General features: G+C 39.3%; 1 protein-coding gene across 2 annotated transcripts in view; it reads left to right on the top strand.

Annotated features, from left to right (window-relative positions):
- Positions 1-7195, top strand: part of tmtc3 (transmembrane O-mannosyltransferase targeting cadherins 3) — a 28272-nt gene extending 21077 nt beyond the window's left edge. For both annotated transcript variants that reach the window (XM_084733877.1, XM_084733878.1), the window contains exons 12-14: positions 145-314; positions 832-1058; positions 4400-7195. In XM_084733877.1, coding sequence (XP_084590003.1) covers positions 145-314; positions 832-1058; positions 4400-5277 — 1275 coding nt within the window. In that variant the 3' untranslated portion in view covers positions 5278-7195. The remainder of the gene's footprint in view (positions 1-144; positions 315-831; positions 1059-4399) is intronic.
- The last annotated feature ends 10333 nt before the right edge of the window (positions 7196-17528 follow it).

The following is a 17528-nucleotide window of genomic DNA, read 5'->3' as shown; positions in this document are numbered from 1 at the left end:
CCTTCAAACACAGATCAGTAAAATGTTTCTCTTGTGTAGTGTTATGGTTACAGTGTCATCAAACATGTTCTTTTGAATTCACTGTATTTCTCAGATTTTACCAAAGCAGCAAGACCAATCACTTCTCTATTCATGACTTATCAGGTTATTCCCGGTAAGAAGTATGCAACACGTGTAGCACCAAACCACCTAAATGTTTACATAAATCTGGCCAATCTGATCCGGGCCAACGAGTCGAGGCTGGAGGAGGCCGATCAGCTCTACAGACAAGCAATCAGCATGAGACCAGACTTCAAACAAGCCTACATCAGCAGGCAAGATGTTTAACTTTGCAGCCGTCAGATTTCAGTCTTTGAGCATGATTCATTCACAACAGTTCTTGTTCAAGATCACCGCAAACTAACGTTAACTTTTTTTTTTTCTCTTTAATGTGCATGATTCATCAATGTTCATTCTTTCCAGACTTTAACAGGAATACTATAACTTCAAATCTTGTTCCAACTGTGGATTGCGATAACATTTTATGTTTTAAGATCATCATGAACTGAAATTTTTCTCTTTAATGGTCTGTTTTCCTAAAACTGATCCTTTCCTCATGTATTCTGACCTTTGGATTCACATGTTGAGCTGATCAACAGTACTGTTTGTAATTACCGTATTAGGTCGGTGACTAGGGATGTATGATGATTAGTCTGGAAACAGCACAGTTGAATAGTTATAATACAGGTTTTTCTATAAATTATCCATCATGCAAAATATATAATAGATACAGTTAACACACTTGGACTCATGATTTCTATTTGTGTTAATTTATTGAATTTTACGACACAGAGGGGAGCTGCTGCTGAAGATGAACAAGCTCACAGAAGCCCGTGACGCCTACCTCCGAGCCTTGGAGCTCGACCGCACCAACGCTGACCTGTGGTACAACCTGGCCATCGTCAACATCGAGATGAAGGACCCATCAGAGGCCCTGAAAAACTTCAACCACGCCCTGGAGCTCAACCCACGCCACAAGCTTGCACTCTTCAACTCGGCACTTCTCATGCAAGAGTCTGGTGAGTGAGGTCTACAATGAGGAAGTCTGCAGTTGAGATGTAATCCAGTCTAGTCTAGAGTAAAACCAGCACTCCATTTGGTAATGGAATACATAACCTGATATTTATTTCAGGCCTTTTTTTATGCCAACTGGTCTTAACAAAGGGAATAACCTGATATTACCTTTAGGGTGTAGCCAGGTTCTTAAGTTTGGCCCTTATGTTGCAATGAACCCTACGTGACCGGCCAAGTTTCTGTTGGATCACTCTTCATCAACTCTGTGACAATAAAAACATTTAATAAGCAGTTATATTTACAGCAGGTTTGACTGGCAGTACAGGCAGTTTATGTTAGCTTTTCCACCCATGTTTCTTTGCTTTTGTAAATCTCGCCACAGTTGTTTGTGCACTCTTTACTACTGACACATTCCTGCTGCAGGTTAATGCAAGTGCAATGTATATATACAGTATATAAACAGTAAATGAAGTGCACTTTGTTGAGACTATAAATGGGTGACACATCTATTTAATTCTATGTAGGCTTGTTCAAACAAATTTATCGACAAAGAGGTGAGTCATTAAGGTAGCAATATTTCTTCCAATGTTGTGTTTTCCTTTTTGAGCACGCTAACCTCAACTTGACTCTCTTGCTAGTCAACCGTTATTAAACGACTATACAGGTGATAAAAGTTTTTTATTACCACCCCATCAATCAACAGTTGATTTGTTCCACCGCTAAATGAAAAACAACATCTACTCTTAAAATGATTCATCCAACAAGAATTTTAAAAAAAAAAAAACTTTCTAAATAATATTACACAACATGCTCCATGTTTGTTAAAGCCACAGTGTGCTTCCTCCATTCTACAGACCTTATTCTTTTAGAATGGATCTATCACATTGTTTAAATTGTTCTCTTCTGTTTCAGTCTTATAAATACACAGTTTCTTTGATCTTGAGTCCTCAAGTGACAGATTTTACCTCTATGGAAAAAGTGTAACCTCCCCATCAAGAGCTGTCCTCTTTATGAGGTTGTATGGACATAAAACACTAGGGGTGTCCCGATCCGATATTGATATCGGATATCGGTCCGATATTAGCCAAAAAACGGGTATCGGATTTTATTGGACTGCATCTAAAATCCCCGATATAAGCGCTCCGATAAGCAGTCCATTTTCCGTTCCAACACTTCTATCCATAGGTGACTCTGGTTGCTGACTATTGTTCTCTGTTTGAGTAACATCACTTGATCAAGCCTTTTCTAACATTCCACACTACAAAATAAGTAATAAAAGTATGTATGATTTGTGCTGATATCGTATCGGATCGCTATTGGTATCGGCCAATACTCAAGGCTGCAATATCAATATTGTATCAGAAGTGAAAAAGTTGTATCGGGATATCCCTATAAAACACAACATTGTGTGTGTAATTAGTAGGGCTGCCCCCTAAAAGTCAAAGATTAAAATCATCATTTGGAGACCCCACAGTTGACTAAGATTCTTATAGTTAAGTTTTTTAATTTTATTGTACCTCTATTTAACCAGTCAAGTCTTTAAGAACAAATTCTTATTTACAATAGCAGCCTGGCCTTTGTAAGTCAGTGTGCATTACAGTATCAGGATGAAACAGAGCAGCATACAAATAACATTTCAGTGAGGTGTTATAAATAAAGGGAATATTAAATATATTTTTATTTTAGCTAGGGCAGGGTATCTTTTCTGGCACCATCCAAATTGAATATCGAAAAATGCCTTGTCATACGCTACCAAGTTTTGATACCTTTGGTGTAAATCAGCGTCAGTGAGCAGTAAGCACACCGCACCATGGTCTAATAATGTTGGTGTTTGGTTTCCTAATGTCACACATCATAGAGGCATGCAGGAAAAATACTACGATATGCCCCAGGACAGGAATCATTGTTTTTTTTTGTTTTTTTTTTATAACCACCAGGTCTTTGAACAGCTTGCAGAACATCATGTGATATTGTTTTACATTTTCACTAGATTTGTCTGTAGCTGTTTATTTGTCTGTCTGTAGCCACTTTTTATACTCAGCAGTCTGATAACAAAGTTAAACAAAGCATCACTTGATCACTTGCAGCCAGTGGCCTGGTGCACACAGGTGTGAAAGTAGATAGTTGTTCAGTGTGTGTGCCACAAATTCTTTTCTTCTCATTCCTCACATTCTTACTTCCGCTATTGTCTGTCTTCACTTTTCTCACTTGCCTCAAACAGTTGTGGGGGTGGTCAGCTTTTGGAGACGTTTAGATTTTTCCACTGAAAGCCGAGTCAGGTTTTGAACAAAAGGCGGGACAAATGTGCATCGACAGATAGACTCTCCCTTAAATTTCACCTCTGGGTTTTCGAATTGCTGTGGCAGAGCTGGACACCAGGAGACGCAGTAATTTTCTGTATGTCTCATTTATTTAATTTCAATTTTGAATTCCCCCCCTTGTTTTCTATGTGATCATGATGCACCATCAGAATCTGAGAGTGTGTTTCAGACATAGCTCTAATGTCTGTAAATGGATATGTCCATAACAGTGCAGGGACAAGATTTAGGTATCAGATGTGTTCTGGTTTCCGTTTGCAGTCTGAGTAGCATTGCCCAATCACATTTAAGCAGGCTTTGATTGCATGCAGGAAAATAATCTGTGTCAAGAACAAAAGAGGTGGAACGCACTGGTTTAAATGCAATCTCAGAACCCATTTGTTACCGTATGATGATAATTTAGTGTTTTGTTGCCCTTTTTATTTACCTGAATTCATGTGCAGATATCTGAACTCAGACTCCAGTCCAGTGTCTCATGTTTCTAATCAAACAGTAAACAATGAGCAGTTCATGGAAGAGGAAGTCTTGGTCTGGATGTCTGCTGGCTGCACAAGCCCTTAAACACTGGCTCTTATCCCAGAGGCTAAGCTGTAGTCAGACAACAGCCAATGGTTTCTGAGATTGTCATAATGCTGACCATAACTGTAGCGTCGATTCCTAACATTAACTACAACCCAGACTTTAAATATCTGTAGACTAGTGGTGCCACAATTTCAATATTAATCAGAAATCAATCAAAATGAGCAAAATCAAAACTTAAATCAAAGGCAGAATTTAAATTCTGCCAGTATTTTATTTTTCACCACTGCCTGCTTGCAGCATCTGGTGAGAAAAAAACAGCACTTCAAAGTTGGCACATTGTAGCTTACCAGGCATCATAGCAGTCTATGCCAAACAAATATGTCTATATCAAATGTGGATTTGGAGATTTGTGATACCCCTTCTGTAGGCTATGTAATTGAATATCAGTACTGGAAATAAAAAATAAAAAATTACCCCTCATATTATATCTCTACTTTCTGTGGCAGGTGAGCCAAAGTTCTGGCCTGAGGCCAACCGTCGTTTCCTGACCTACGTGGAGGAGGAGCCTGAGGATGCCAACGGCTACTTCAACCTTGGCATGCTGGCCATGGATGCCAATGAAAATGCGGCAGCTGAGCGGTGGATGCGTAAAGCAATTGGTTTGCAGGCTGGCTTTCGCAGTGCCCTGTTTAACCTGGCGTTGCTTTACTCTCAGTCCAAACGTGAGATGGATGCACTGCCTGTGCTGGACGAGTTGCTGCGCCACCACCCGGAGCACATCAAGGGCCTCATCCTGAAGGGTGACATCCTCATGAACCACAAGAAGGACACCCGCGGTGCTAAAGCCTGCTTTGAGCGCATTTTGCACATGGACCCCACCAATGTGCAAGGCAAGCACAACTTGTGCGTGGTCTACTTTGAGGAGCGCGACCTGCCGCGGGCTGAGCGCTGCCTGGAGGAAACGCTGGCCCTGGCACCAAACGAGGAGTATGTGCGGCGTCACTTGAACATTGTGCGAGGGAAGATGGCTGCCATGAGCGCAGCAGGGCAGCCACTTACCTCAGCAGAGGGAGCCACCATGTCGGCTAAAGAGGAAAAGCCGAAGAGGGTTAATGAGGGGGCAGAGGAGGTTGCTTTGGGTGAGGAAGAAGGGAGGGGTGCTGATACTGTTGGAAAGGGGGCTGAGGATGAGAAGAATGTGCGGAAATCCTCTGCAGAAAGCCCTGGTGGTGTGGGTGTGGACCAATCAGAGTCTTTGGACAGCAGCCAGTCTGACAAGCGGACTAAGGGTAAGTCCACTAAAGAGATTAAAGATATAGAGGAAAAAAGGGCAGCTGCCTTGAAGAGACTAGAGGAGATTGAGCGCATATTAAGTGGTGATTGACATTGATGTAATTTATAGCTGGACTACTTTTATAGAGCTCTTTAACGCTCCAGGATAAGACTGCATTTCCCCCCTTAGGAATGTGTATTCTTAATCAATTGTCATTTTATTCCTTTGATTTAATCCACGTGTTTGCAGGCCGCTCTGCATGGTCCTGCTGTTTTACCACTAATCATGTAAGGAAGGGAAATGTTGATCTGCACATGGAAATCATGTAACAATAAGCACAAAGCCAACTTGGGATAACCTATTTAAAGCATATGGGGCAGATGTAGATGCCAATGTGCGTGCTTCATCTGAATGTGACTTCACATATCGTAGATCCGCAGAAGTTATAAATATTGTTTTGTTTCTCCATGAGTAGTCATTGTTGATCACTGGATTTTTTTCTTGCTAAGATGTGACTCACCCACTACGTGTTACTGTTTTTAAAAACAGAATGATTGTATTATGGACAATTAAAGGAAATGACGCATTCCCCAGATTTCCTCAAGGCAGGATGATATCTGCAGAGTTTGCGCCTCAAAATAGCGCAGAACCACCCAGAGAACAAAATAACCCTTCACACCGCATCAACACCAGGCAGCAACATCTTCTAATCTTTATTGATCTCACTCTGCACTTCCTGCCACTACATCATCGGCCTTTGCGCTCACAGCTGCCTTCACCTCAAAATTTCATTGTGATCCCATCTAAAGACTATTATCTCACTCCCTTTGTCACATTACCCCCTCAGATCTCTTTGCCTGTCTCCCATCCTTCAGACCAGGGATACTCAACTTGCTTTGCTTAGGGCCCAGTTTTGTGGCAGGAGGCCAGGGGCTGCTTAATAAACAATAACACTATTCATCAGATAAAAACTTTAACATGCCTATAACTCATCTTTCTTTGAAATGCTTTATATTCAAATCGGTTAACCTATTAACTAAATTAACTTTGTGCAAGGATGTATAGACAAATCAGATATTTTACTGGCTTTAATAACTGCAACTGTATTTTAGCTGTAAATGCTTTGGTAACATTTGAAAGACTTTATACAACATTAAATATGCTGGAACCTCGATCACAATCACTGAAATGTTGGAATGATTCATACACAAACTATAAAGCATAAACACCTCTTACCAGGGACAGAATGAATAAGATATTTAAGCTATTTCAGTGTCAAATACACATTTATGTGATCAGAATTGTCCTTGTTTCTGTGTAACTTTTGTTCTTCTTCAGTTGTCTCCCCCTGCATAGTTCACCGTCTAATCCTACTGCACTTTGCACAGCCTGAAAGGCCGATCTCAAAGATCAGCCTCATTTATCCTATCATATAAAACTGACATATCCCTCCCTCCTCCCTAGGAAAAACAGTGTGAATTTATTTTCATTGTCACTAATTAAATGGTCTTAGGGTTACCCAGCACCCTATCAGGGGTCAGATCTGGCCCACAGTCCCCAAGTTGAGTATCACTGCTTTACACACTACAGCCACATTAGAGATAAATGTTTTTTCCTCCTTTTCTTGGTACACTACCGTATTCATACTGCCACTGTGACCCAAGCAACACCAGTTTTATGCGACTGTCAAGTCACCAATGACGCACACTCATCCTCGGCGTCAGGCTTCATCATGTGTTCTTCAATTTCCTTCTACTTCACAGAGAGAATTTTCACAGCACATTTGCAGAAAACGGATCTCCTTCATCTTTCTCCACAGCAATTATGTTGTTTTAGATTACTGGCACTAAAATTTAATTGGGACGTTCCACATGTAGTTTTTGTAGTAGCCCCTTTGTATTCACTTTCTCTAGCCTTTACAGCTACAATCACTGAATCAAAAAATACTCTGTATCTCTGTGTAGTTACTACCAACTTTTCAAACTGCCATGGGCGAGCACACAAATTAAAATTTCAGAACCCTCTCCCACTCCTGTTTCCTCAGGCCTCGTTCTTCTATCACTACACCACTCCGGCGCCCGGCGCCTGATTGGCTGCTTTCCAAGAGGTCTGATGATTTAAACAATTCTCTGCTCTGATTGTGAGCACTGTTCAGTTCAAGCCATTAGTGAACTAGTCATTGCATGTTTATGATGCTGATTTAATTATTTAAATATATATATTTTTTCTTGCTCCTCGACCGCTTCACGCCTCCTGCCTCCACCTGAACCCACCGTGTTTTCATTGTTGCCAAAGTCCTGTACATCACTTTAGTAACATTACTGTTTTCTGACCCCTCCATCAGTCTCTGAGGCTGTGTCCTAGTCTAGAGTCCTGCACCAAGTCGGGTATCTGTGGGTAGCCAATAGGAGACCTGCAAAAAGGTTGTGTAATGGGTAAAAAAAAATAAATGTATATAAAGTCACGGCTGCAGGCACGGCTGAAAAATAATAATTGTCACAGTTTGCTGTGGCAGCTAGGAAGGCTAGCTGCTGGCTAAAATGGATGACATAAAGGCTAAATTAGTCAGTCGAGAACACCAAATTGCAGTCAACACATCATCAAAGGTTAAGTCAGACGTTTTGGAGGATTATGGTGCGCTAAAAGACTGTGAGGGGACTTAGCTGCAGGCATTTTGCAGGCGTTGGCAGGTTTGTAAAGCCGGACCCATGCAGGACTCTGTCCCAGTCTAGTAGGACTGCTAACTGAACTAACTGGCTAATGGGAGGTACAACATGTATAGCAGCAGGGCTGCACAATTAATCTCAATATTATCAAAATCGCAATTGGTGCAAGTGGAAACAAATAGTGTTATAATGAATTACTGTAGTGCTGTAGATCTTCCCTGGCCTAAAAATCTTGTACTCCAGATGAAAGAAAACTTCACAAATTCACAATTAATTTTTTTTCCCAGTAAAATGAAAATTGTAATGCAGAACTAACCATTTCCACTAATAATTTCAAAATAATCACAATATGACTGTTTGTTTTTTTTACCATATCATGCAGCCCTAGTTAGCAGCAGTGTTACAGAAGAAAAAGTCCATGTTGCAACAGTCTCCCAGATACTGCAAGGCACAGCTCCTAAATGGAGTTTAAAGGGATTTTTTTTTTTATCTCCAACTAACTAACAAATGAAAATATGGTCAACTAAAGCTCTTGGCACTGACTAATGGTTTAGTCAGCTACGAGGGGGTCGCCCTATCAATAACTGATCAAAAAACATGGTTAACAGCATAGCCTCAAGAGCAGCCCTGACAGTTGTAAACTTTCACTTCATCATGCTCATGACAGAGCAAATTAAGTAGAACTGTTGGAGATATTCTTCCTGGCGAGCGGATGTTAACGTCTTCACAGCTCCCATGATGTGTCCCATTTTCACTTCACGGTGCAATAATTTGTTTCAGTGCGATGAGTCTCTGCTCAAAGCAATTCCTGAAAGCAGAAGAAGACGGATTACTGTTAGTTCTGAGCACTGTGGCGGTACTACAGAGCCTTGCTATGCATTGACCTTGTTTAATTATCCCTGAAATTCTATGTACATATATTTACAGTGTACTTGTATCCAGTGTTATTTATTTTTATATGCACTGCAAATGGTGTAGATGTTTTTTGTTTACCACTGACAGTATGCTTTAAATTCATGGTGCATTATTTTGTTTCTACTAATTTCCATTCTGTGTACTGTCACTTGTAATACATGTCATAGATGTTTTTCACTTTTAAACAACAGAGCCTGTGTCAGTGTTAAACATGTATGAAATATTCAACAAACTGTCTGCCCCAAAAAGTAGGTACAGCTTTGAATGAGGAAGCATCCAGTTTGCAATATTTTCTGTTTGACCTCATTTTGCTGAGTGATGGACTTTTGTACGATTTTAAGATTTTTTTTTTTTTTTTTTTAACGCAATTGCCCTTGGTGGTGGGGGTCTAGGTTATTAAATAAAGTGAGATGAAAACTTTATTCTACTGTGTCTGTTTGTAGTAAATCTGATGCCTGCAGTGTTCCTGTTGGTCTGCTGCAGAAGTATTTCACATCATGCTGTCCCTCACAGGATGTCAAGGCCAGAGTCAATCCAATTTTAAATCCCAAATTGAGTTCCAAATTGAAATCCAATGTTCCGAAAGTATGCTGTCGTTTGTCTCTTTGAGCAATTAAATTTTAGATGTAATGTCATTTACAGATATACTGCTTCTAATGCAACAATGTGTGTCTGTGAGGAAATGTCCAAGAAATTAAAGGGTTTTGTTTGGAACAATGTGTTTAGGATGTTCTATTTACTACATTAGAGAAAGCTGGAGATGTAAAAGGAGTTAAGTATTGCATTGGACAGCATTTCCTGAACTTACGGTCAGAAAGTGTCAAGGAGAGACTGAAAACAGCGATGTCAGCTCTTTGATGACATTCAACACAAAGGACAAGACCTTGAAAGGACAAATCTGTAATGTAATTTACTTAAAAGTTATAAAATGAAACCATTTTATGTCCTCACAGATTAAGGAAAGATGCTAAGTTAAAGTACTGGGGCCTCTCTGACATCAACGCTACAGCCATGGTGTCCTGTGAAATTTCTGTTCTATTCAAATTAATGTTGAATGTTCAAAAAATTAGTGTCTGGTTTATGAGTTGTAAGAATTTTTCTTTAGAAGGAATAAATGTTTAGAATAGTTATATTGAGTAATATGTTAATGGGGTGTGGCAGTAAACTCCAGAGTAAGTATCAAATTACAATGTTGCTCTGTTACAATGCTCATCATGCACTCCTGCAGGTTTTGAGGAGCCTGTCTGAGCTTCCTTACGTTTGGGGAGGAGTGTTTGGGAAACAATTCACTTCAGCCATGGATGGTATATTAAAAGCTTCTTCCATAAGAAAAAACATTTCCATATGTATATTCTAAAAACATAGATCTGTGGATAAAGTTAATATCCTACTGTCTGTCCATCATCAATTGCAGTGATTCTCAAATGTTTTAATGTCAAAGACTCAAACTGACACAAGTTAGACCACGGATCTCCATCTGAGAAGACTTTTGCTTATAGATATTACACCACAGAAGGTGTGTAGGGTTTCTTCTAGATATCCTCTTGAGTATTGCATTTTTTATGATGTATCAATTCTCAAAAAACTATTATGATACTGTTATACATGCAGATTTGTGGCAGTGCGCCAATATGAATGCAGTGTCTGTGTTTTAACGGCCATTAACATTTCAGTGCATAAGAGCTCTGATAATTAGTTTTGAACAGTGTGGGAGTCGAGCATCACAGGAAATCAAAGGAAGAACTTGTCAACACTGTGAACCGAGCCAGAGCCTGATCTGTCAGCTTGACTGGAGCAGAGTGTAACTGTCAAGCCGTCAGTCACAATGAGCCTTTCATGCAGCGTGATGTGCTGTTGGAACACTTTGCTTAAGGGCTTTTGCTGTCACACATACCTGCTGTGCGGTTTTCATCTGAGGCTTTTCTTGCCAGCAGACAGCATGTGAAATGTAACATTCAATTTAAGGCACCGTTCTGGGCAGGCTCTGCTCCAGCAAATGTTTTATCTGCTTCCTAATTTGTACACTGTCATGGGAACCAAGAATTTATTACAACCATTAAGAGGGACTGAAAAATCATATGTAACCAGTTCTTTTTTCTTTATTTTTTTTCTTTTACCTTTTTGTGACATTCAAGCATTGCTGTTGGGAAACACAAATAGCATACATTTTTGATTTTCATTGTCATTTTAATGTGGAAAAAAATGGGGCTGCAACTAAGGATTTTCATTATTTATTATTTTGTATTCTGTCGAAAGATATTCAATTAAAAAATCTTTAATCTTTAGTTTACATCCATGTCTGTCCAGACTTATATAATGTATGTAGTGGAGACTTAGAAGGAATTTAGCAAAAGGAATTAAATGCACAGTGGGAAACATATTGTCTTCACTTAGAGACAATTTTTGCAGCGGGCTGATGGAGAGCTAAATATTATGTTGTCAGTGAAATTGACAATTTGACCTTTTGGATATAAAAAGTCATCACTCGTGTGTATTTTTTTCATTTTTAGCTAATGCATTCTTGAGGTATGACCAAAAATATGTTCAGTGAGGTCATTGTGACCTTTGACCTTCAACTACTAAAATCTATTCAGTTCATCTTTGAGTTCAAGTGGTCAATTTTGCCAACTGTGAAGAAATTCCCTCAAAGCAAGATATTGCATTCACAAGAATGGGATGGCCTGAAAACATGATTCCTTTGGCCATGGCTGTTGCTGGCGTGGAGCCATAAAAAAAAAGGTTTTTCAAGGTTTTTGAAAAAATTAGAATCACAGAGGTCCTTCACCATACATTCATGAATCTGCACAAAAAAATCAGGCTGATTGGTCTACTAGTATTTGCGGTTAGCTGTGGACAAACTGTAGGTCCAGTGATCACGCAGACACACATGCAAACAATTGCACAGACTTATGTCTGGCAGGAGATATTCTTTTTGTTTATTTTTGATTATAAAAATATAACTTACTGTGAACAAACCATTTTGATGAAGGTTCCTTAAATTTGGTTATTAGAAAACTGCAACCTAGAAAAGTACTGAGTGGGACATTTCGCAGTTGAAGAATGAACTGTCTGTACTTTTTTTGACGGACAAAGTGTAATGGTAACATGTCTCTAAATGAATGCCAACATTGTCATGCCAAGTGTGCTTTGTAGGACCTGTAACCACACCCAGCATGATGTCATGGGGTCCTGGAGTTCTCTTCACTTTAAAGCAACATTATGTAACTATTTTAACATAAAATATTGGCTTCAAATTCATTCTGATGGTACGCTGACTTGTAATACAGAGCATGATGCCTCTTTGCCTTAGTGCTTATTCTTGGTGGGAACTACTGGGTGTCTGTAAATGATATTAGAGTACAGTCTAAACCTGTTCTCTATGAAAAACACTGGAGCTTCATGAAATATAAGGCTGCATGCCGAGCTGGGCTTCTTACTGTTGGTCTAGTTAATAATATTAGCTGACTTTGTATGTTAAATTTGTTTGATGCTTGGCTGTGTCAGCAAAGCTGTTGACTTGCTAGTTTTTTAAGTAATTTAATCACTAAAAAACGCATGTGTACAGCTGTCCATTTTTACTATGGCTGTATAAATTAATTTTAGGGGTGCCAAACCACAGAAATACCAAATCTTGCAGAATGTTGCTTCAAGTTAAACCAGTGGTCAGACAAAAAAGATTTACCAGATTTGCAAATGCTGTAAAGTTACTCTTTAATTATCATGGTGCATTAATTATTTCCCAGGGAAATTCACATGAAAAATTAGTCGCAGGAGTTGCAGAGTTGTCTGTTGATGTCATTATCAGAAATATGGTGGATGAGATTAAATGTTTGTATGATAACTTTTTATTAATTCAAGTATTGCATATCAGTTTAGGTCACATGTAATTTATAATACAGTATTAAGTTGTGACCATTAGTTGCTACCCATATAGAGTGATTAATGTTATTTATTATGCATAGTACCCTTTACTCATATCCATGTTGTTTCCGCTTTACGACTTAGAAGCACGTGAGCACACAATAACAGCATCCTTTCTCAGAAACTGGGACCATCCAATGAGCACATGAATGTGCTATTAAATCAAAGTTTCTGCTGATCAATTTTCTGCAGACTGACAAATATTCTATAATGTGTCACATTTAAGTCATGCACATTAGTGATGTGACATTCACGAACGAGTCAGCTCTGTGAATCGGCTCCTGAAAGCGAATAATGGGGCCGGCTCACATCCGAGAGCTGTTCTTTTTTTCCCTTTTGTTTTTTGTTAATTAGCCTGACACAAGCCACACTGCTCGCCGCCCACGCATACTCCTTCCACACACTGACTGAACAATGTAGTGATTATTTTGCAGGTAAACCCAATAACCCCTAAAAAAAAAAAGAACAATGAGCTGTTCTTTTGAACAGCTTGCAGAAAGGAACAGAGCCATAAGATCCAGCACCCTTCAAAGAGCCATAATCCCATCACTACTGAGTATCAATTTTCAGTTATTCAGCAAGAAAATAAAGGTTGTCTGTCTGATCTGTTTTATTTTAAAGACTTCCAAACATTTTGGTGGGGGTGCATGCATCTTATACTTTTTGTGCATCACTTTGAGCTGATGACAAACCGTAGGCTACACTCACGTGCAATACCTGTGTACAGTATAAATGGCATGCCTGTGACACTGAATGAATGATTGCCTTCAGTTATAGCTTTTGTACTTGACTGTTTGCTTTTATCTCTATCTTTTTAGATTTTAGGAATGTAAACCTGCAGTATGTGGTGCTGTTGAGACACACAGCGCCAAAGGGGGTCTGTCCATCACTCAGCAACCAGAGCATCATCTCAGAGGAAGATGCTCGCAGCAATTATTACCGTGGGACATAGACAATTAGTGATTTGAACTCTCTAAACTCTCTCTGAGGTCTGGGGGACAGGGAAGCTTCAAAGTAAAAGAAGCAAACATGTGACTGAAAGGATGCTGAATTTAATGACAAGTGAAAACTAGAAATGCAGGATCTCTCCCCTCCTCGGAGTAGTTACTTTCTGTGTGCCTTTCATGGAGAACAGTTGCGATTAAATCAGGTTGTGGTTGTGCCTTGCAGCTCTGAAACATGAGTGTGTGAGCAGATGATGGACTTTTTTTGAGAAACAATATGAATGGTTTATCTACTTTTATTAACTGGGGGTGGAAGTGTCCAAGTGTCAAAGTCTGTGTCTCTGCTTTCCATCAAAATAAAAGACTAAATTGGAAGTGTCAGCTGAAGGTTGAACTGAGCTACACCACATATTCTATGTTCACCGCTCCGTGTTTGAGTCGGAAAAGGGCAGATTTTATCCAACGCTCTGTAACAGTGGGTACTGGACCAGCACTGCTTCAGCATAAATCGGTTATGCCAGCCCATTAACTTAGTAATGTCTTTATCAAATTAGAATTATTAAAAAATTGGGTCACTTGAAGAAAGTCCTTTTTCTTCCCTAGAATTGGTTAGTGTAACCTTCTGTTTACCTGCACAACTAACAAGGATTCAACTGATAAAGAATGCTGCAGCCAAACCAAAAACCAGAGTAAATGAGAGCGATCACATAACTTGCTTATTTTAGCTTTTTTCAGTTGGACTGCAATTGATTCTATGAATGGACTCCGGCTGACCTCTTGAAACAAATCAATATTGCAGGGGTGCTAAACTCGCTTTTCCTGGTGGCCACTATTGCCACAGGAAGCAAGGCGCCCATTACATGAATACTATTTTTAAGACAAAATGACAATAACTCATCTTTCTTATTTATATATAAGATCCAAAATTACATCAGAGAACAGAAACAGCAAACTTTCGCCAGTACTTTTAATAATCATAAATAACTATAAATAAAAAGAACATAAATCGAACTTGAATAAAGAAAAGGGATCATGCATAAATTAGATGCTGCATATAAAAATAACAAATGAAAAAAAGTAAGAGGAATCTGCATTATCTGTTTAAAAAAAATATTGAACGACATATACACATACCGATATACACCAATATACCAGGCCAATATTAGGTCAATAATATTGGCTGACCAATATATCTGTCTTGCTCGAATAACATAACATAGTTGGCATCCCTTCCATTATCACTGACATGTTAGATTAATATATAATTAACCACAAATTGATCTTTCCAGGGAGGGTGAATAGCATATTTAAGCTCTTTCAGTGTGTGTGGGCTAATATTCAATTTACCAAGTAACAGCACAGGAACACTATTGAAAATTTACTAATATATTAACAAATAAATAAAAAAAATCCAGGTGTGAATCAATTCATTTTTATTGTGAGTTAGAAAAAGATTGGAGGGCTACCCAGCACACTGGTCAGGGCCCAGATTTGGCCCACGAGCCACAAGTTGAGTATCATCACTGTGTTGTATTTAGAGTCACACTAATGGCCAAAAGCAGTTGTCATTCTCAGAACCACGGGCCTTACTCTGCTGCTTAAACAGCCTCCACTCTAACAGGCTTTCCAAAAGATTTTGTAACCTGGCTGCAGGGATTTGTTCCCATTCAGCCACAAGAGCATTAGTGCGGTTGGCCACTGATGTTGGGCGATAAGGTCTGGCTCGCGGTCAAAGTTCCAAGCTCATGGCTCAAGTGGTTTTGGATGGCGTTGAGGTCAGGGCTCTGCACAGGCCAGTCAAAGTCTTGAACACAAACCTGGGTTAATGGACAGGAGTGCTGAGACAGCTGTTGTTGAGACAGGAAAAGGTTTGTAAGCACATTCTTATTTAAGATATCATTGTGCCATTTATAGTAACGACTAAACATAATTTTGCATTTGTGTCAAGTCCTCCAAACCACATTTTGTGCGTGTGCATTTGTCCTCTTAATTATTATTGTTATTTTAATCATGCCTCTGTGCCAGCAACAACTAATATTTCAAAAACGCCTTGAGAGAGTTGATACAAATTGTACTCAAAGATGACATAATAGGATGTTGGTGGTCAAAGGTCACTGTGACCTCATGTCCATCCCTTTCTTGTGACGTCTCAGGAGCGCCTGGAGGGAATTTATTAAATCTTGGCACAATGGACACTTGGACTCAAGGATAAACTGATTACACTTTGGTGGTCAAAGGTCAACCACGAGGCAGTAATTCCAGTTGTTCTGATTCGGTTTTATAATTTTCTGACTGTAAAGAAATTGTAACTTCATGCAGGATTATTCAGATTATTAGTAGTACTATTGTCATCATTACAAGTATTCAAAGCATTTTACACAAGTTTTGTTACTCTCTGTCTGGGGTCATTGAAGCCACCATGGATGAACAGACAAAAAAAAACCTGCGTACAGCACTGTCAAGTGCAAGGAATAAAACATCACAGCAGAGCCCACGGTTTCGTGATTGACAGAGGGACACACAGAGAAGCCACATAAATTTGCATTCATGAAATGACACAATGTACAATGAGAGATGGTGTGATGACAAGTTCAAGAGATGATAAATGTGTTAAAGTAAGAGAATCAGTCTTCTCAAGATGATATACAGCATGTAATTAAGAGGATAGCATTATGGTTAGTTATGTTTTAAAACAAATAAACAACAACAAAAAGTATTTTAAAGAAAGAATGGTCTTTAAGCTTTGTATTCAGTTTCTCTATGTTCTAGATTGGACTTCAAATTTTTTTTCAGTCATATTTTGACCTTTAAAAAGCTCTTCAAACATGTGTTAACCCTTTGCTATTTAAATGACACAGTCTGGGTGCAAAGTAAGGTGCAAAGAGGTTGTACTAAGAGTCTTAATTACTCATAAGCAACACAACATACACTAAAGAAATCATATCGGAATAATTCAAACAATGGTTTAATGATCAGGGGCTTCAGTTTTGTTTCTGTGTGTGTGTAATTCTACTGTGGCAAATACTGTAAACAGAAAAACTAAAAACCTAAAAAAAAAACTTTTGGAAACAGAGGAAACTCTCCAGAGGAAATGCTTTTTAGACAGCTCTGATAGAAGTCAGGATTTATTTGGCTGCTTTACTCCCAAGAATTTACAGATTGTAAATTGGCATGTTTGGAAATTGGCACAGTGTTTGTCTCACAGCTTCATCCTGTTCCATCCACCTGCGATCATCCTCTGTCAATCAGAATATTAATCTTTATGACCATTGGATTAATTGCAGTTCCCTAAAAGCAGTGTGTAGGCATATTGTGAACCCACCTGTGTAGGTGCATCTTAGTATATGAATAATGCGTTCTTAAAATAGCAGAAAAATATTGCACCTTCACCTTTAGACCAGGTTTTTGTTGGTCAGTGATACAGTTGCTTTCTGCAGCCTCAAGATAAAACTGTGCTGGCACTGCACCTGAGGACAGCTCATTTTAAGACCAACACACCCATGGGACAGCACAAGACGGTCAACAGACTTCATCACCACAGATGGCAGGGCGATGGGGCTGTAGTCATTAAATCCTGTGGTCCTTGTTTTCCAGGGGATGCGGATGATGGTGGAGGTCTCGAAGCAGACTGGCATGTGGCATGTCTCCGGTGAGGTGATAAAAAAAAAAAAAATCTGTAAACAGCTGATCAACACAGTACTTCAGAGCAGATGGAGAGACAGTTCTGCCTCTTAAAACATCTGTTAGTGAGACAGTCATCACTGTGGTTGTGGTGTTGTGAAGACAGCCAGCTGAGGTCAGGGAGGTGAAGCTGGTCAGCTGAGGTTGGTGGTTGGAATACAATAGTAAATTCACTGAGGTTGTCGGTCTTGAACGGAGTGGGGGGCATAAGAATTTGTGCCTGCCGACGATTTAT

The sequence above is a fragment of the Lutjanus erythropterus genome, chromosome 13, assembly GCF_056507025.1.
Source record: "Lutjanus erythropterus isolate fLutEry1 chromosome 13, fLutEry1.hap2, whole genome shotgun sequence".
Taxonomy (NCBI): domain Eukaryota; kingdom Metazoa; phylum Chordata; class Actinopteri; order Lutjaniformes; family Lutjanidae; genus Lutjanus; species Lutjanus erythropterus.
Note: the sequence above shows the minus strand (reverse complement) of the source record. Positions and strands in the feature narration are given on the sequence as shown.